The 21,863-nt window shown below is 42.6% G+C and overlaps 1 protein-coding gene across 1 annotated transcript in view; it reads right to left on the reverse strand.

The window, feature by feature from the left end:
- reln (reelin) overlaps positions 1-21,237 on the reverse strand; it is a 107,211-nt gene extending 85,974 nt beyond the window's left edge. The window contains exons 1-2 of the mRNA XM_042412964.1: positions 20,714-21,237; positions 747-854 (exon numbers count right to left, since the gene is read on the reverse strand). Of these exons, the coding sequence (XP_042268898.1) occupies positions 747-854; positions 20,714-20,966 (361 nt within the window). The 5' untranslated portion in view covers positions 20,967-21,237. The remainder of the gene's footprint in view (positions 1-746; positions 855-20,713) is intronic.
- Between the last annotated feature and the right edge of the window lie 626 nt (positions 21,238-21,863).

Below are 21,863 nucleotides of genomic sequence, written 5' to 3' on the forward strand. Positions count from 1 at the left end.
GTCCAGAAATGGGTCACACTTCACTTTGATTCCGTTGCATCTTGACTGTGTAATTAGTCAACACTTGTCTTAACAATTTTTCAAACTAAATTTAATTTTATATTTTGCAAAATATGAAATAAAAATTTAGTAAGATGAAGTACTCTGTAAATTCACACTGTAAATTAACTGCCTGTAGTTAATTTAGACACAACTGACAACGCAAAGACCAAAAAATGAAAATGCTGGTAATGTTTAGGAAATTTAACTAAAAAAACTTTTGGGTAAATCAAATGCCAGATGACGACTCAATATTTAATTATAAAACCTGATGATCATTAATATGTTCTTCTTTGTTATTTGAAGGTTGGTTTTGACTCTCAGAGGCCTCATCCACTTTTATCTTTGCTCTCCCATGTCCTTTTCTCATCTTATATTCAGTCTTTTGTTTTTCTTCTCTCAAACATCAATTAAAATCCATACGGCCAAACCCATGGTCATTCCTCATCCATCACAGCCTGTCACAACAGGAGTGGGGAAGTGGTGTTGTACTCATTCTGGGAACGGATGTGGATCAGTGAGCTGGGTCATGCACACTAAAATTCCATAGTCCCAGTGCTAAGATACGATTTAGAGTATCTGAGGGTTTGTTTGTGCTAAAAGGCAAAGCTAAGTTGAGGATTTAATGAAGCACTTATATTGGCACTAGGAGCATGGCTGAGTAGGCCACACTAAACCGCCTGAAGTGGTATCTCATGAGGACTTACCAAAGCCGAAGGCAGCCGGAGCAGGGATTGGAGCAGACTGGACTGGTGTGGAGGTGTAGAGGCCAGTCACCAGCAGACCATCAAAGGATACACTTGTAGAGATGGTTACTGAAGAGAGAGGAAAAGCAAATCTGAGTGTTACTGCATTTCCATATCCAGTTGTTGAAGTCACAAAGCACTCAAGCAAAACACAAAAACAGTCTCACAAATGTAACTTAAAACAAAATACAATGTATTATCCTCTCTCTCTTCCCTTTACCGACCCTTATTACTTTATTGATAACTCACAAAAAGACATAAGATAAACTGCAATTTACCACTTGATTAGGTGTCAGGGCTTGCAAGTACTAGATCATGCTCACACTTCGTTTGCAGGCTACAAAGATAATTAGCTGGTGTGATGTGCACGCGTGTGGACATTACACTACAGTTCCTGCTACTAATGAGCACAGAGCTCAGGTGTTAAAAAGTGTAAATGTAAAGTGACCATTAACTAGGATGCCAATGAGACCAAACACCCTGCAGGAGGAGAGGAGAGCATGCAGATGTGCAAGCAGGTGTTAAAAAGCAACAATAACACACACACACACACACACACACACACACACACACACACACGCACAGAGTGATACACACAGACACACACAAACACAGGAGCACAATTAAAGATCCTGCTAAATAGGGACTTGAGTCACTTTTACAGTAAAGAGGTCAGACAAGAAAAGAGTATGATAACATCACCTCACTGTCTTTCTCACAGGCAACAGTGCTAGAATGTACTCATCCTGAACAAATCAACAGTGCTATAATCAAAGCCTGTCCCTATTGACAACCATATTAGAAAAGACTGATGAGTTAATTGGCTGTAACCCTGATAGCCTCACTAAGCCTCTATTCATTACAGGTCACCACAAACAGCAGCGGACCAGACAACTGCCAGAGGTCTATTATCCTGCTGTACAGATCTCTAGCTTAGAGTATCCAGCAGCAAGTTAACTATTGATCCACCCGGTAAACAAAAGCCCTGAGTGACGGGACCACAGAGCCGGCTGCATCACTGGAAAAAAATAGCTCAGCCACTGGACTGCTTCCAGCCAGACAGATCAGAGCACAGGGGAAGAGCTTGTGGCTCAAAAGAGTACACACTCCCCAAAACTACACTTTTTGTACATGGAGGAATAAAAATCTTTGCATTGGGGCAAGACGGAGGCATTGTTATTTCCTGACCCTGGAATCCCCCTGCTTTGGGGGAAACTGAATGGGAAAAAGGAGGAGACACCCACAGCGTTGGTGTGTATTTAGTAAGAATATCAACCTGTCAGTTTGGTCTTGGAGCGCTTATTCTTCCGGGCTTGGTCTGTTTCAAAGCGGGAATCTGGGCAGAGCAGACTCCTGTGTGGCCCAGTCTCCCTGCCTGTCTGTCTGGGTGACTCCATTAACACGTTCTTACACAAGGCGCCCAGCGTTTGTGTGTGCGTCTGAATGTGTGTGTTCTGTGTGTGTCTGTGTATACTGAATGTGCTACACCCTGTCTTAAGAGCACAGTCCAGCTCCTCTCTCCCCTCCCCATCTCTGCTCCATATCAAAGCCTCAATAATTCATCCCACAACTCTCTCTTATTATATCCAGACATTTCCTCCTCTCTTCTCCTGTTGTGGTTTTTCTTAAAAATACAGCTACATTGCTAATAATGCATTTCACATCCCCTGTGCGCCACAATATTACACAATAGTAAAGTTAACATACCTATTGTATTTATCGTAAATGACTAAATCGTCTGCAATGATTATACTTGTTAATGTTTCTCTGCTACATTTATATGGTCAAAAAACACTGTGCTTGGTCCATATAACATTTTCTACAATGGAAATATAGACCTAGTTATTAGTACATAAAATAATATAAAATATTAATTATTTTCTTTTGTTTGAATGCTCTAACAATGCTGTGTGAGGTAAAAGTAAAGGCTGTTTATTCCTTTTTCTTGTCACCTTGTCAGCCTTAAGCACTGCCAAATTCTATCAACATGTACTAGAAGCCAAATTGTGAGAAAGACAGATATTTTGCTTGGCAACAGAAGCATTATCATATTCAATCCATGTTGCTCAGTGCACCTCTAACACCACAATACCCACAGAATACAGGGAAAAGGCCTTCTCATTCAAACAAGCAATTATCATGTTCATACTGTGCATACATGTGCTCGTCTTTTTGTGCTATTTCTGCTTCCCAGAATACATTACCTATTCAACAAATCCATTCCACAGTGTGGTGAGACACGTTATCAGTATTTACATTATGCTGTATTGATCCAAGGCCGTAACATGATGTAGTATTTAATGGAGTAATGGACTGGGTTTAATGCAAGTCGGACAAGGCTTCACCAACCTCCGTACACACAATACGCTCATTTCTACATTTCCACTGACCTGCATCACCAAGGTTACACACACTCCATTACTCTCCACAGACACTTGCATATGTGCTACACACACACACACACGCACACACAGACACACATACATATACACACACACACACCTACACACAAAAGATTTTTTCTGCCTCCAATGTGCTATTTCTTTCTTTATCCACTGCTTACACCTTTCTTCCACCCTCTCTGCCTCAGCCTCACTCCCATTTGAGGAATCATACTAAAAAAAAAAGCTCTCCCTTCTCATGCATTTTCTGCTCCCTCGCAGCAGTGTACCTGCACTCTGTTTGATGTAGAGGTGAGGGGGAGAAAGAGTGGAGGGGAAGCAAAGCTAGGGGCACAAGGTTACAATCGAAAAAAACAAGAACAGGGGAGAAGAGGGATGGAGAGATAGGGGGTAGTGGAGTGGCCCGCGGAGAGCAGCGCTACCTGATCAATACAAATGCAAGATCTAAATTATTTAGACAGGCCTCTAACACTCCCCTCTCACTTGCTTGTGGAATGCATCAGACGGATGAGCCAATCAGATGAGATGAGATAAGATCAGATCCAATCACCTGTGGGGGTACTTTACACACACACACACACGCACACACACGCACACACACATAGATCTAAAGGAGTAGACTGGCGGCCTTTGATGGTAGCCTTTAACATTCTTGTCCATACTTCATTTCTGAGTACTGTTCAGTTGGCCGAGGGGGATGAGAAGCCACGAGGCGAGAATGGGGGTGAACTATTACCAACACTCTCATCCAACACATTAGAGGGTTCTGTGTGTATGAGCGTGTGTGTGTGTGTGTGTGTGTGTGTGTGTGTGTGTGTGTGTGTGTGTGTGTGTGTGTGTGTGTGAACATGTGTGTAATTTGTTCATGTGTAAACAGGCCAGGTGTTACACTAGCTCAGTTCATCCAAACATCTGGACTGAATTTTAAGGTTTCACTGCCATAAGACTTAATAGAGAAACTCAATGTCTACACTGGCTGCATAGCAAAAGCAGCACATTAGCAAAGCAGTAGCAGCAGCTTTAGTCCTCCATCAGTGTACACAGGATGCATTCAAGCATGGTGTTGAGTGTGGGTCACTTGTGGTTTGGCAGTGCTCAGAGCTCGGTACACAATCACATAACCTGCCGCATATTGCAGCAGGTTACGGCCAGGTTATGGCCTGAACAGCTCCCTTCTGCCCTGGAATCTATGTGTTGCATTATATGTTGACTGCATATAATGAAAGTGAAATGCTAGCCATTACACATCCTATGTAGACTAATATAAAATAGACTAAAATAGAAGTTCTGCCAGACGCACTTGAAATGGAAGACAAGCCCCAATAACTTCACTACAAAATGTAGTGAAAGGTGAAAAGGTGAAAATAATTTTGAGATAAAGCTACATAAAACTGCATTAAAGGCCATTTCAAATAACAAGAAACTTTTTATCATGATAAAAAAGCACTTTGAATGTCTCTGAATTGAGGTATTCTGGTATGATGCAGAATCTCTGGTTTACAAATCAAGAGCACACGTGCATTAGTGCACATGCACACTTTAAGTTCCAATTATTCTGTAGAAAAATATTATAGTAGCTTGTTTGTTATGTCCATTCTGATTGCCAGGTTAGGGTTGGGGGATGAGGGTGGTTGGTGGCTGAGTTAACATGTGGAGGTCGCAGCTGTTCACAATATGTTAGGGAGCCAGAGCGCTCACGAGTAGTCAGGTGTGCTTTGGCACCTGATGTAGAAGCACCATTTGCTGTTGATCCCTTCATCCCACTTCACCTCCTCATCAGGATCTCTACATGCTCTTGGACAAGTCTACAGCTGCAAGTGCACTTAACTTAAGTCTTACAAAACACTCATTACACTGTATGCATGACACATACACACACACATGCACACGCATTGCTTTATACTTGAACACACCACAGAGCGCATCCCTTGGCCCTAAGCCAGCATGTAATATTGATGATGCGATGTGGTATGCCTCATTACAGACACACAACCGTGCTCCTGCTCAACTATTGATGGGCCTGGGGCTTCCTTCACTTCTCTGGATCCACCAGGAGTAATGTTGAGGCACAAAGTACCAGCGCACAACACAACGCAACAAAATACACATTCACAAATTCAATACTCTGTGTGTTGACAGGTCTCTCAGAGCTCAAGCAGACACACATAGCACACAGATCTACACACAAGCGCCAACAAAATCACACACACAAATGACTAATTAGTAATGGAAAATTAATCCTCTGTGACAATTTATTCCTCAAAAATAAGATCATAAATAATTTCCAGTAAAGTGCAAAGCCAATTTTCCATCTAAGTTTATCCATGTGCAGAACATTATTTGTTTTGTTTCTCCAACTCTTGGGTTGGATTTTCTTGATTAATATTTCAACAAATGTTGCCTCAGACTTCTTCTGAGCACCTGGCAATCAAGAACAACAGGATTTCATTAGTTGCTGGTATTACCTGAGTGCATCACCTTATCCTGAGTGCTGTAAAAACAACCTAAACAATGGACAGAGTACTGGAAGAAGACAGTGAATAGATGTTTAAAACTGTATAAGATACAAGAGTACGGTTTACACTCATCCCAAAGAGGAGTGCTATTTCGTTTATTAATGAATGCACCTACAGTAGACAGAAAATCTAGCTTTTTCTGGTTGTTGTTTTTTTTCTTATAGCACAAGCAGTGAGGGAGCAGCCATGATTTCTAGATGATTTGTCCAATTTCTCAAAAAAACAGCAGGTCTATTAAATGGTGAAAAACAGACCAAAGCACCGCTCATGTTGGAAATTCTAAACTAATGTGAATGGCTCACTGTATGCTGGGTCAGCAATCACATTAGGGACCTGAAAAACTGGGCCCAGTGGCATCCTAAAAGCAATGGTAATGTCTCCTTTTGGTGTAGCAAAGCATGTGCGGCACTGTGGTTGGCAAGGGATGGTTGCATGAGCTCATTCTTAGAAAACAACATGCTGAGGGATTAGACTGGAGCTGGACAGGAAGTCTGGGAGCTCTGAGAGAAGACCTGATTTTTGTCGCAACCTAACCCGCTTCCATTGAAGTCCCCTTATAGTTGGCATGGCCTGAACAGCTCCTTTCTGCTCTTTGTGTACAAATACACCTACCAGTCTTCACCACACTAGCTTTGAGAGTACTCAAGGCTGGAAAGACATAGCTATGCAGGGAGGTTCTGACAAAATTTGATTTAGTAGCATTCACTAATACCATAGATAGAAAATATTATTGTCTGTACTGCAGCATGATCACAGCATAAGGTAGTACAAGCCACATAGTAACACAAGCAATTTGAAACGCAAGACACAACAAAGGAGATACTGTAAGAGAGAGTATTATCAATGAAATCCACAATTTTTTCCAGAGTGAACCAAGAGGACGCCCTTTCAGTTTCCAAATGAATGGAGGTTTTCCTGGCAACAATCTGGATAAAGATAGCTGACCATCTGACCCATATCCCACTGGCAGACACACACGTGCCCCAGAGAGGATCAGGAAATGGAGACAAGACCATGGGGAAGCTAAAGTTCCATCTGCTTCCATGGCCATGCCAATGTTGGGGTGCCACTTCACCCTGAGCTTCCTGAAATGGTTCGAACTGTCAGTCACCTGTGCATGGCACCACAAAGGAAAGGCTGCTATTTCTTCTGATAAGGACTGGTTCCTTAAAGTTCAAGAAGATGCAGACCAAGTGAATCGTGTAAGTATGAATGTTTCTCTACAGCTTCAGAAGACTGTGTGGGAAGTGTGTTTCTGCACATATATGTGTCATGCGGTGTTCCAGTCAGGTCTTAGAGGCATCATTCCATTGCGTAACCTTCTGGCACCATCCTGGCCTGCTGGCACTGCCATCTGCTGCTGTGAAACACTAGATCACAGACAACCCACCAGCCACTGAGCTTCTACAGGTCTGCTTAACCACAACATCTCCAACATTTTCTGCACTGGGATGAGTGAAAGCAATTTATCCCTTAAAACCAGTTTACTGGTCATTTTATGACTGCTGCCAGAGATTGTAATCTGCCATTTGCAGTTCATTTGCTCTGTTGAGGTTCTACTCTGTTTACCAAGGAGGAGAGTTGAAGCCTTCCTGCCTCCCTAACTTGGCTTCACCCCTGCAACAGCCGTGGAGAAAAACAGGAGTGAAGAGGCTGTTCTGTCACAGGCATCCTGTTCCTCACACATAATCTGCTTCAAAATCACACTTCATTGTACTGCTCTCATACGATGCGATGTATGCGTGTGTCTGTTTACATCCATATGAGCCTGTGTGTCACATGCTTGAACACGAGCAAGCACAGGTGTGAATGTTATTCTGTATAAAGAGCTAAATTCTTATGCTCCGGGGACATTTGCTTTCCTTTTGTTATGATTTTTGGGATAGCATAATTTACATATAATAAAGTCATATTATTCTGCACAAAATATACTATATACTGTATGCTTTTCTGTCTTAGGGATGAACCAAAAGATTGACATTAGACTTACAAGGAGGATATAACCCCACTGAGAAGGCATATCCACTAATCAACAAGACAAAATCAGCCACGACAGAACATTTTTTCATTGTTTCTAACTGAACATTGCATGTTCAGAAGAAGCACATCACGTTGTGACAACTCAAAGGCTATTCTCTTAACCTGAGATTGGCTATGATAGCAAATCATCTCTCTGGGCTTTCAACATTATTCATTGGTTCATTGTACAGAGGCCTCAACACCCCCAGATCCCATCTAAGTACTGATCTCTGCTGCGAGACTCTCAATAGGTTTTGATAAGCTACAGTTCTGTTATCTGGACTTTGTCTTCATCAATCTTGATGAAATCTTGATAGGATGAGAGGAGAAGTGGTGAGAAAGAACCGTAGATGTAAGACTGAAAGACAACTAGATAACAAGACATCCAAGACTTGAATGAGTAAGCAACACTATCCTGCACAACTGCTAATTAAAAGCACCGTAAAAACATTGGATTTACAAAACATTCAGCATAAAGGCAATATTATTAAGCAAAAGATGCATCATTAGTGGTTGCTGTAAAGGGTTATATTGTAATAGGGTTCAGCATCACCATGATTCTTTCCCTCTGTCGCTTGGTGACTGCCAGGACTGGAGAGTGAGCTGTCCTTATGATCAACACCATGTGTTCTGCAGACAGAGAAAAGGCTTGAGCCACCCAGCCCTGACAAGCATAGCATCTTCCTCCATTTATCAGAGCCATACTGAACATGATAAAACACTACCAAAAGCCAAGGTGTTAAACATGAGAGGTGAGAGATGAACCAGAAAAAAGACTATCTTAATGTAAACTTGTGCAGGTTGCAGAGGAAGGTTGCCACTGCATACAGCTTTGCCTTCCCGAGAGAAAATCTGAGGAATGCAGGAAAACATTAAGTCAGTCCAGTCAGCCTACAAAACTGGGGTAATACTCAAACCACAACCCTTCGCACATGGCAGAAACACACAGCACACACCCACAAATACACACTATAACACCAAATATTTAAGAAAAGAATCTATGGCAAGCTCAATGACACTACACACAGTCATCTGTATATATTATGTGAAGAGACACCTCATCTTCACATTGTTACCTATTTGCACAGAAACAAACAAACAACTCACTCAGACCAGCTGTGAAAGTACACACAGACAGAATGCAGACACTGGACACAGACCAACATTGTTGCATAACTTCGTTTCCATCTCACCTACTCCACTGGGAGCTGCCCTGATAGGAAACAGGAAGGAGGTAATGAGGGCCAAGCTGTCAACCACAGCCTATAATAACCTCAGTGCTCCTCTCTCCACTCTGAGGGTCTGGCCTGCTATGTCCCTCCCAGGGACATCAGGCAACTTAGCCCGATTGACCTCGATCCTTTCGCACAGCTGGTCTGTCCCCCACCTCTAAGCACCCCCAACACGCCCAGCCTACACTGCCTCCCAGCTGAGTGAACCATGACCGGAAGGCATCTGTCAAAGCAAGGCCTTGAGATTTTGGACAAGGAAGAGCAGGGCTTTGCATGGATATTTAGAAGGATGGAAGCTCATGTCAACAGAAGTGGCAATCTTTCTTTCCAGACACACCTACAGTATACTCAAAGAAGTCTTTTTACAACCATTTAATACACATCATTGTGAATTGAAAAAAACAGTTCTTTAAGATGACAAGCAGAGAGGGGATCAGTATACTTCTTCACAATAACATACCTACAGAAAAGTCTTAACTGCTGAATACTTGCACTAACCTGAGCAACAGAGGCTTGCAGCCTATTATTCATGCTAAGAATTTAACACGTGATTGTTTTTGGCCAACTGACCACCTTAAACAATATCTGATATGAGTTAAAGCTGGGGTATGCTCAAAGTGAAGTCAGAGGGAAAAAGTGTTCATAGCTGTTCTGAACTGTCACACTGGAGGGCAGAATGAAAAGCAGGCTGTCATAATGGCACACAACTTTCAGACAGCCTTTCCTCAAAGGCATTCATGGTGTTGCACATGTTTTCACATGCGAAAAATGATGTAGCTGTGTGAAGAATTTTTAAAAAGTGAGACGTTCTGCCCACAGAAGTCTATTACAAATCAAAAGTTAAACAAATGGCTGGCTTTGCTCACTTCCTCTGTAAACACAAAGTGCACTGAAAGTCTCACAAAGACGCAATGAAAGTGCATTCCTTCTCTCGGTTTAGACTTTCCTACCCCTCTCTTGAAAAAGAATGCCATTAAAATTATCTCATTATCCATCTTTAGAGCTGTTTCAAGTTTTATTGGATTTAGTGTAATGCTAATTGGTTATTTAATGCTAATCAGTAACTATATACTGTATAGTTCAGAGTCAAGGGGTCAAAATCACCGATTAATTTATAACCACTGCAGGAGAACACATCCTGAAACCCTGCCCACCTGCACTGGTCCATCATTATTTTAGTAGAGAGGCAACCAGGCTGTTTTTGCAACACACACTTCTCATCACATACAAGGAGGGGAGGTGAATAGACCAAACTTAATAAATGACTTGGAGTCACTCATGTCATGTTTTATTTAAATGGCTCAAGGTACTTCTATTGACTTATTTCCAATAGAGAAAAAAGGGTAAATACTTTATTTACATATAGTACTTTTAAAAAATACAATATTTCCACAACACATCCCTGCTGCTGCTTTTTGCTGAAAATCCTTCCCTGTATTTCCAACACTGCATATTCCAGGCCCACTAAGGCTTATGAGATGAAAGAGAATAAGTAAGTAAGTTAGCATCAGGTCTTAGTCTCCTAGTCATCCTCATGGGCTGACACTTCAAACTGCAGTTTTTATCAGAGTATCAACTGTTTGAGCTTTGTAAAAAGTAAAAGAGATGGTGCTCACTGTATGTTGGACAGCAATTGTTATTAGTGTTTCAAAAACAAGTCAGGTTTTCCTGCGTGCATGAATTTTAAACAGAATATATTACAGTTGTGGCTTCTAGGGTCCACACTAGAGAGAAGAGTAACAAAACGGCAACTGGATAGTTTTATTGCAGTCAGTAATCACCAAAAGAATGGAGATGAGCATTTGTAAATAGGGATGCAAGAATCTCTTTATGTTTTCAAGCTGATGCACAAAATTAGTTCATAATGAGCCTAACAACCTGTGCCTGTACCATATTGACATCTGTTGCCTGTTTTTGAATGACCTCTGCCCTGAAACATCTGGATATATCACCCTTTTGCAAAACCAGACAGCTGCACTGCTTCTTAGCACCTACTATTGTATGCACACGCACAAGCTCGGGCTCAAGCTGCCTCCAACACTCCAAGCTGACAACAGTCTCAACCATGTCACCACTATCACGGATATAATAGCTCTAATATGAATAATGGAACTGTCACTTTACATCCCCGTTTCTCAGTATGTCTTCTACACCTTCTTTCCCCTCTTCCTCTTGCTACACAATATTTTTCCCCATTTGTTTTTATCTTTATACTATAATTAGGAGACATACTGTATGTGTCTGTGACATTAAAATCACGCACAATGTGGAAAAAAGTTTTGTTTTTTTGCTGATTGTTTTGCAGTGCTTTTTTTACATTCAGAAGATTCGGACATTACATCATTATAAAACATGGGCTAATAGATAATCTTATCCATGTTATTAGTTATGAAATCAACAATTCAACATATGTAAAATGGGTCTACTTCAAAGACCATAAAGCCATGGGCCATCACTTGTTCTTTTTTAGTTTTTCACAGCAAATATCTTCTCTCTCACTAATCTTAAAAATACACAATTGCACACAGATGTTGTTGAAACTCTACATGATAACTTTTTTCTCAGCTATTACATTTTAATTCTGTCCTCAATCTTAAAACAATGCTAGAGTTTGGCAAAATCTTTGAAGAACTCAAAGGCGTCCTGGGAGCTGGAAAGGAAGGCAGGATATTGTGCCTCACTATTTTTCTCTCCGCTCCCTGCTTTTTCTTGGCGTGAAAATTACAGATCATGGCCAACTAAGTGAAAAAGTACTGACATTAGTCAAAGTCCAATGCGCCTCCATAGCTTTTGGGTATGAATGTTTGGGTGGAAGGAGAGTGGCACTGTGGTGTGGAGGGGGGCTGCACAGAGCAGAGGGGAAAGATTGATTTCTAATTAACAAGCTGGTTGCAGTAATGAAAGACTCGATGGTCTCTACAGGCGGTGGATCATGGGGAGTGTTTCCCTTGACATCTAGTCTTAATCACACCAGCACAGCTTGGTAAGAATGCACTCATTGCTGTAATTAACATTGTCACGCACCCTCCATCTCCCCTCTCGCATCCCCACCTCTTTTCTGTCTTAACCTCTACCTCAGACCTCTGCTTTCACTCGATAGTAGGGATCACCCAATTACTCCATCACTCTGTTTCCTCTGTTGTGTTGAGGCACTGACAAAGGCACTGTGATGTCTATGTTAAAATAAGTTGCTCTATGTTAACCTGGCTGTATTTGTATTTGGTGTGTTTGTGACCAAAAACAAATTCTAAATTTAAATTTGATCACTGCAGTTTATACATCTCTAGCTGTTTACTTGTTAACATTCTGTAGTCACCTGCATCTGCCCACACAATTCAATGCACTTTGATAGAGGTATACTAATACTAGTATACCTCTAATAAGAGTTAATTGCCTTTTGGTCCTTCTAAGTCATATCTGCTAATATTGTGACTCTAAAGCTCTTTCAACTGGCATGGATGCCTTTAAACAAAAGGTTGAATATACAGGTATTTGCCTAATATTTACTTTTTAATCCATATTGCTTATCCTAAACAATATCAATATATATATATAATGGAGAATGGATTAAATAAACATGATTGTCATCACCAGAGGGGGCTGAGGTAAATGTTGAGGTGTGATTAAGAGCTCTGATTTCACATTCTTAGTCCCTATGAAAAAGAGCACTGAGGTGACTGGGACATGTTACCAGCTCTGCATTGATTTTTAGAGAGAAAGTACAGCCAAGGACACAGATCAGCCAAACAGAGTGGCAAACTGTCCTTTACACTGTATGAAGACAGTCAGTCTCCCTAGAGTACAGTTGAGCAGGAAGGTGATATCTCACTTATTCTACAGTCTAGACCTCTCTCATTCTGAGTTTTAGTTGCAAGTCACACAGACTAGCTGACAAGAAAGGTACAATCAAACACCTGATCCACTGAGGTGTAAGACACGCTGTTCGACTGGGTACTCCTCAGTAGAAGCAGACATTTATTTTATCTTTAAAAAAATATGTCATTGTTTCATTGATATCCCATTTCAAAATGTTTTTGAAAAAACTTATTTTTTTTATATGACTATTGGCTGAACTGAACAAATATAGGATGATCTTGGGTCACCTCCAAGCAAACGTAAGCTTGCCTGTCAGAAGTCTTGATAAACCCTAAAAGCAAGATGAATGTATTTATCTTCATTGTGGTCTACTGGGAGAATCTCTGTGGATCATCTAATCCTGAATCAGAGCTAACTGATGACACGCAGATCTGTGGGGGCTGGAGGTACATCATTTAATAAGTGGGATTTCACAACAGAGCATTAGGGGAATGAGGTATTTTCAGGGGCCTTGTAAACACCAACCCCCTCACCCATGCTGTCATTTTCGGCAGGAATATGTGTGAGCCTTTGCATGTGAGGGGCAGTGTAATCTGCCTCTGCCAGCCTGCCGTGTCTCTCTTAGGCAGAGTGGGCCTGGCTGTTTGAAGGAGGCTGTCGCTGGATGGGGGGTAGGGCTGTGGCTAATCCGCCTATGCCACGCGCCGTGTGCCCAGCACCCAGCCAGTTGCACCATGCCGCCTCCTCTGTAGTGGGTCCACTGGAGCGCTACAAGGTCCTCTGAATGCTATCAGCACAGACGACACACTGCCCCCCAAGCAGGGATTACAGCTCTCTCAATGAGGGCGCCAGGAGGAGGATCCAGAGCAAGAGGAGGAGAAGAAGGAGGAGGAGGTACACAATCCCCCAACAGGAGCTCCATTCTCTACAAGGAAGAGGCCATCGGCAAAGCCGACACGCCAATCAACAGCGGCTGGGAAACCACCCCATGAGAACAACACGTCCAGCATGAAGGATGGGGAGGAGGGAGGAAAGGTTTAAGAAGGATCCATCACTTTTCAAAATCCGGCTTAGAGCCACTTGGTACTCCTTAAGGAGAATGAACACTGGCCCATTGTTATGAGGTAGATTGGGATGGGATCATTAGCATGAGTTTGCATAGACACATGGAGTACTTAATGTCATATGCAGACCTGGTATTTGGGCATTTTGGGCATTGGAGGTTTGGAAAGAAAAAAAACTTTGTAATTATGTTTACAACCTGTTTGTCAGTTGGAAGTAGACATCAAAGAAGCAAAGGAAAGGAGGAAAAGGGAGGAGGTGGGGGAGCTGTAATGTGCCAGTAAAAAATAATTAAATAGACTGGTGGAGGGTGCGTCCCTTGTGTTTTCTATTGGAAAACTTAGGCAGTAAATATAGTGTGGTTGAGATTCATCTTCACACCCTCAGGGTCTAGAATACGTTGTGTGGGCTCTGTGAGCTTGTGTTCTGTTTCTCACTATGGTTTACCATACAGACAGATGTACTGTATATACAATGGCTGAAACACAGAATTCCTCGTGAAACTTAATCTTCAGCAACAACAGAAAAATGAGAAAGTAACCAACTACTATTCTACCAAATCATGTGTGCTTCAGGCATGGAAAAACTCATAATGTCACCATATTTCGGGTGGTTTATATGTTGCTTAAGTTGTGCCAGGAGTGGAATTTCTACTGGTGCTTATGCTGTCTAAAACTTAAACCTCCAGACAGCAGAGAGGGACACAAGGGAAACACAGCAAGCAAGTACATACTAGGACAGCAGGAACCTAGCATCTGCACACCCCAGCTTATATTATCAACAGAGAGGCACTCCAAATCAGGCAAACCCCCAACAGGCAAGCACACACTCCAACATCCTGAAAATACTTACACCCACTCATCTGCCCACTCATGAAAGTTACTGAAAACACAACTCAGATTTGCTTGTTAAGAGCTTTCTTGTTTTGGCTGGAAAATGAATCCGTTGAGTAAATTGAAAATAAAAAATGTAAAAGCTCTGTGCTGCTTGCCTAGATAAGACTGGCACGGGCACACACCTCTGCCTGGCAGGGATCCACTCAATGCCTTCATTTTAGCTCTTTCTACCACACCTGGCATCATGCTGGAATCATTTTGGCACCAGCTTGGCAAAGGCTAACAATGTCATTGTTATCTGAGGCGATTCTCCGTGCTCTGATCCAGTAAATCAATTTTCCAGAAATGTGGCATATAGATGGCATCTGAGCCATCTCAACTATCATGGCTTCAAATTTTCCAGAGTTGATGTAACTCACTGCCTCTTTATGATCAAAAATATAAAGGCAGATACACAGAAAATCTGTCTGTCATTCCCAGTTAGGTGTACATTGTCACAGGTTTGTACAGTATGCTATAATAGCTACAGCATGTCCCTGTGAAAACAACTTGACACAGCCATTTAGCACCTAGACAGGAGGAAAATACTTATATTCAAGCTGTTATGTCACATCCTGTTGTAACATCGACACAAAGAATTGTAATAGCCCGTTGATCAGGACATTTGTGTTTAGCCAGCGGAACATCTGACCTGTCTCGATGTCATGATGGATCACCCACTAAGTGCTGAGTGTTGTGTGCATGGCCAAGCATGCATGTGTGACAAAGGGAAGATTCCCAATGAATATCCATTCTCATTTCTCGCCCATCTGCTCCATCATATAAAGGAAACTGGCATATCTCAGTGAATACAATGCTCTATAAATGGTTCATCATTCAATGTCCACAAAGACAGAACACCCAAACACACCCAGCAAGCTCATACAAACAGTAATACACTTGACACACTTCTCTCTACTCAGTGAAGTGACCTATTCAGACAAAGCAGCAGGAGGCAGAGAGGCTGAAGAGCTGGGAAGCTAATGAATGCATGGGTTTGGTCCACTTGAAAGTGCTAGTACTATCCGCATGTTGCTTTTCCTTTGCTCACAGGAGAGCCCTATTAAACCATTAGCCCCTATCCCCTCTGCTCTTCCCTCGCTCTTACCTCCTTTCCAGTGTCCCTGTTCCCCTAAACTGGATGTCTACATGAAAACTAGGCCAGTCTTTTGTTGGTTCACTGACCAATGCTTGCTGCACCGTAATAAATACTAAGAGTTCTCTTGATCTCTTAAGTAGATAAATATAAAACGCTACAGTTGAGCTGAACAGAGATGTAAGGAGCACTAGACTGGTGAAGGGGAAGAGTAGGGACACCAGCCAAATCTAATCAGTCTGCAGGAACAGAGCTCCAAGAAATGCAGCACTGACAAGAAGTGGTCAGAGGTCAAAAAGCAGACCCTTAACAGTCCCCTCAGAGGTTAAGTGCAGCAGAGGGCGATGATGATATCCGACAGGCTGCTGAAGTCACAACAGATTGATGCCATTTTGGCATTCAATCTAAAGACAAAGACAACTGTGAGCGCCTGCTGGTGAAGACTTAAAGATGGGTGTTTCCATGACGTCTCCCTGTGGCTTTACTGATATGACCCGGTGTATGGCGAGATAATATCTACTTTTCCACAGCCTTACCGTGGCCTTGTATCTGTGACCTTCACTTCAACATGACTGGCTTGTTGTTCTACAGACATCATTCAACAGCACACACTTAGAAGAACTCCCCCAACCATGACAAGTAATCAACTTTGCAGATAGATAATGGCTTCTTTCCCATTGCAAGACACACTGAGTTGTTTCTGGTGGTTGGCAGGAGAGCTGCTGAAGTAATTCACAATGTCTAATCTGATAGGTTATCATGGGAAAAGCTGATGGCATTTTGTGAGGATGAATTTATCTCCAAGTTCCCATTAAGAATGTCATTTAGTGGCAACATCCAAATCTCCTTGAAATGTTGATTGTTTCTCGGGCCTCTTCAATCATTTGCACATGAAAAGGTCCGTGAAAGAGGGACTGCTGTAGCGACGATTGACAGATTTGCAGTGGGCATTTCAGCCTGTACTGTCAACTAGTTCTCTAAGGAGCTCTCTTGTTTTACCCTCTGTCACTTTCACTTGCACCACTGTTTCCTCCTGTTTGTCTATTGTGGCCCTGTGGTAGAGACACACTGCTGAATCCCACTGAATATTGTTTGCTTTTCAATGGTGTATAGAAACAATGAATATGGTGAGAGTGACAGCCACGCTGCCTACCTGCAAGCCTCAGCAGGGGCTTGTGTGAGTGCCTCATTCAGGGCTTTACACTGACACAAATAACCTTGCATAGAGAAAGACACACAAACACTGTGCATTATATGCAAATACACACACTGATGAATAAAACCACTCACTCTAGATTTTTAAATACCATAAACATGAAAATGACAGACTAATTAACATCAGACAAAGCACTCGCTGTGTTCTGTACAAACAAACATGCCCCGTTTTTGAAACTGCTGACACGGTAAACACAACTGTAGCTTTCATCAGATGTGCACACGCATCATTACAAACCTGGGTGCAATCGGCAGAAAAAAAATAGTACAAATTCCTCGACATCAAAAAGAAACTCAATCAATCTCACTGGCCCCATTTCTGCTCATACACCTTCATTTTTCCAGCTATTCTCTACTGACTTGCAGAGGACACCGCACTGCTATTCTGTTCCCAATCCAATCTTTTCAATAGTGCCTTTTTATTGTGCTGCATAACACAGTTCAACGATGTCTCTACTCATAATTTGTGCTTTACTGGAAAGGTTACGTTTTCTAATATCAAAACAGTCTGTTTTGAGGAATTTCACCTCTTCCTCTTCTTCCAGTGCTGTGTCACCATTCCTTCATCTGTAAAAATGAACATTTAATAACATTTCCAAAAGCAGAGGGACAAGAAACAACAGGAATGAAAAACTGGACTCTTAGATTAACTGTGTTTAGAAACAGGGCTCTGGGTTTTGTATTCTGATGTTGCTTCTTATAAACATGTGGTTGCTGTATGGGGAACATGTCACATTCTCACAGCAGTGTTAAAAGAGGTCGGAGACTAAATGAAAAAAAGAAAGTTCTTTGACATTACTGAAATAAAGATCTGCTTTCTGAATGTGGCAAAAGTGATTCAAAAGGGTCTTTTGGTTATTTAGAGGACAAGTACAAATCTCAGCGTGACCTTACTTCATTTTGCCTCTCTCTCTCTCTCTCTTTTGAAAGATAAGACTGTATGTGGGCAGTATGTGAGTGTGTGTATGAGTGACACTCGGTTCCCATTGGTCTGGTACAAGGATTGACCCTAGAGTCTGAATGTAAGCACACAAATCTCCAAAAAACCTTTTCATTTCTCCTTATTTTCTGTTTCCCAGCAGTTCAGAGTGTCTCTACAGTATTTCTGTTTCTATTTTGTCCACTACGACCCTGCCAATACACCCACCCTCTCAAACATTTCACACACAGAGTAACGCAACCTCTCTTGGTCATTTCATTCTGATAGCTAAACACAGTAATCTTGTCTACAGTGCACACACACTCACAGAGTATGCTGCCCACACATGCTCTTATCATTCAAAAGCAACAGAGAAGCAAGAGGCAGTGAGGTCAGGTCAGAAACCCAATTACTGTACGACAAACACACAGACATCTTCCTCTTGATTGGCACCAAATGCTAAGGTGTTTTCTTTGAGACACCTTAGCCTGTCTCTTTTATAAGAGGTCATCGCTCTCTTTTCCTTTTCAAACTTTCCCTCCCTCCACTAACAACCTCTCTCTTTTGCGCTCTTTCTTCGGTTTTCTTTTCTACAGCCCTTCAACAACCACACAGCCAGCATCTCTAATGCCTTCCGCCCACCATTTCCACATGCAGCTCTTTCAGTGGTTAGATCACACGTTGCTTTTAGAAGATTAAACCAAATGTAATCCAAAACTAAGGCCCAGAGAGTGCATAAAAACAATGAGCAAAAACAATTCAGATCAAACCAGATAAGAGAAGCATGACAAAATAGAAAAGCTCATTTACCGAAATTTTAAAAATGGCACTTCCCCTGCCATTTCCACATCACCAACAGATTTGATTTCCTGTGCTTTCCCTTTCTATCTTCCTCTCTTATTGTTTTCAGCAGAGCCTGCAGATACAAGTCCATCTTCAATCTAACACCTGTATGCAGCATGTAGCCCACAGTAACATGTAAGGATAGATGTAACCATCAAGGTTTGAGAGGATGAGAGAGGGGGGGTGGGGGGGGGGGGAACAGAGACTGGGATTGCTCCTGATTGCACAACTAAGCATACAGCCAGCCACGTTTCACTTGTTCACTTGCCATTTATCCATCCCCCTGCACACTCAGTCAAAACCCCAGAAATTTAACAATGAGCTGTCATCATGTGCCAAAACATGGGACGGAAAAAAAAAAAAGTGAGCAGCTTGGAACCCTGTCATTTTTCCGTGCAAGCCCCGCTGCTGGTATCTTATCTGCTCAATCCTCTCATCGTCATTTAAATCTTCCCCTACTCCATCCGATCCTAGCCGTGGCCCTATTTAAATCTCTCCCTCCTCCCGGTCCACCACATTTCTAATGCTAATTATTTAAACCTCTCCATGCGCTCTATCCCTCCCATCCACCAGCTAGTTATTCAAATCTCTCCCCACCCGCTCTCCCTACAAGCCCGGCCCCAGTTAAAAGGTGCTTGACTGAATGGTTGATCCGGGCTGTTATTTTCAGAAAGAGGATAATACAGCTTCTTCCAGACTCCTCTCCTTTCCTCCTCTGTTTTTCTGGCCTTCTCATATCCTGTTCTTCCTATATACAATTACACAAACTCTGCCGAACAGATCCCTTTTGAATTCAAGACGTTTATTTGCCATGATAATGGAATGCAGTTGTTAACAGCACAAGAACAGTGTAATAAATCCAGTGTTTATCATATCGAATTAGGTGAAATACAACAAAGACAGGATTAGAAAAAGATGTAGGCAATTTACACAAAATGTGTAGATAGTTGGGAAGTGAGATACAATCAGTAATATGCATAAAATATGTATACATCCAACTTTTTGAGAAGAGGATAGTTGCGTGGGAATGTGACCTTAGTCGGTCTGTGCTGGTCTGTGTGGGTCACTGTCCCCGGTGTTAAGTAAGTGGTGAGAGTGAGTGACTGAGCAATGATGACACAGTTTGAGCGGTCAGAGGGGATCATTTTTCCAGGACCAGGTGCCAGCGCATCAGTGTGGGAAAGGGGACATTAATTAGTCTCCTCTCACACTCTAAGCATGGCTTACTGATTTCCGACCTTTATCTCTATCAGTCAGAGGATCTCTTTTTGTGTCGCTCCGTTTGTCCATTCCCACTCGCAGTTTTTGCACACTCTCTCTCTCTCATTCATTTGGAGGGATCTCACTGTTAGTCCTGTGGAGAAGCCACCTACACATGGAGCATCAGGATCACAGCTCAGTAAAACACCAAAGCTGCTCATGGGACTGAACAGGAGTCCCACTCAGCATCACTACTTATTACAGTTACATAAATGCTGGTTTCCAACAACAGCCACCCCACATAAACTGCATACTCCCATATGCACACACCACAGCAGTACATGTGTAAAACACCTGCAAGAAAATGTACACACACAGTGTATCGTTCTTGATTGTGTTGTTGCTTCTACAATTTTAAAATATCTTTAATGTGTGTTATGCATAGCAGAATTTTAGCACAATTAAGCGATGTGTATTCGTCAAGAAAACAACAATTTCAAAGTGAAGTTCATTAACTTTGACTTCAAATTTTAAAAACTGTTTTTAAATAATACAAAATTCATTATATCTTAACAGCCAGTGAAATTCACAATCAGATCAATTTAAAACATTCATTTTTATATGATTCAATACAGACATTAACAGACTGCTGAAACAATAGATTCCATTCTCTTCAGCATGCAGAAAAAAAAAAAAAAAAAAAAAAAGTGGACACCATAGAAGGTGTGCTCACCTTGGTACTCCTGTCCAGGGGTGTAGGCAATGGGGTTGCCCGTAATTTGGAGGGTGAGTAGCACCTCTCCCCCACCTTCTGTCACCCCGGTTCCCTCCAGCTCCCCATGGTGGGTACACAGGAAGAAGAAGGGATTGAAACGGGGGTAGAAGCTTGCAGGGGGTGTCCCGAAATCCACGCTGCTGCTCCCCAAGACTAGGGCCAGCAGGGCACAGCCTAAGGCACCCCCGAGAGAGGCCCACGCCATGGCCATCTGCCCTCACCAAGCGAGAGGCTGAGGGAGTGGAGGTGGGTGAAGAGGTGAGGAGAGTGATGAGTGGGAGCGAGGAGGGCACAGGTAGAGTTCCAGAGGACTGCTTTTGGAGTCCACAGATGAGTCGAAAGTCCAAACGTGCGTGTGCGTGAGAGTGTGTGTCTATGTGTGTTGTTGTATTGTGCAATATTATGTGTGAGTGTGTGGGCTTGGCCGTCAGGAAAACTGTAGAGCTCTGTTCTTCTGCTTCCTCTCCCTGTCCTACCTTCACTCCCGGGGAGTTCAGAGCTTCGCCTGTGCTGTCCTGCTCCGGCGTTTAAATACCTCACCCCCTCCCTCTGTTTCCCTCTCTCCTCCCACCCTCCCTCCCTCCCTCTCTCTGTCTCTCTTTCGCTCTAACACCAGCTCCACGCGTGCTGTATGCGCTCTATGAGACGGCCTCCCTCCTCTCTCTCATCCAGCTCTTCTCTCCTCCCTCTTCTCTGTCAGTCTATCACTCTGCCTTTTTCCTTAATCTCTTCCTCCCACCCCCCCACCCCCCGTCTTCTCTCCTTCTCTTTACCTCTCACTAAACCACTGTGTTACTCCACATTGCACTCTTGTATCCCTCCCCTGAGACCTTGGCTGTTTTATCTCTATGCATTTGTTAGTTTCTTCATCCCTAACCAGCCCTCTGACAGATCCCTTTCACTCTCCTCTCTCTTTCCTTTGTCTTTTTGCCCATCTACCAGACTGTCTCCTCCTCTCCCACCCATTATCACACCTCCTTTCTCCCTCCCTCTTCCGCTCTCTTCACCTCCCTCTCCTTCCCTGTCTCTCTCTACTGCTCTCCCACTTAGTCCCCCTCCCCTCTTTCGATCTCCCTCTCCCTCTTTTTCCAACCCTGTACCTCTCTCA

The sequence above is a fragment of the Thunnus maccoyii genome, chromosome 5 (assembly GCF_910596095.1).
Source record: "Thunnus maccoyii chromosome 5, fThuMac1.1, whole genome shotgun sequence".
NCBI lineage: Eukaryota > Metazoa > Chordata > Actinopteri > Scombriformes > Scombridae > Thunnus > Thunnus maccoyii.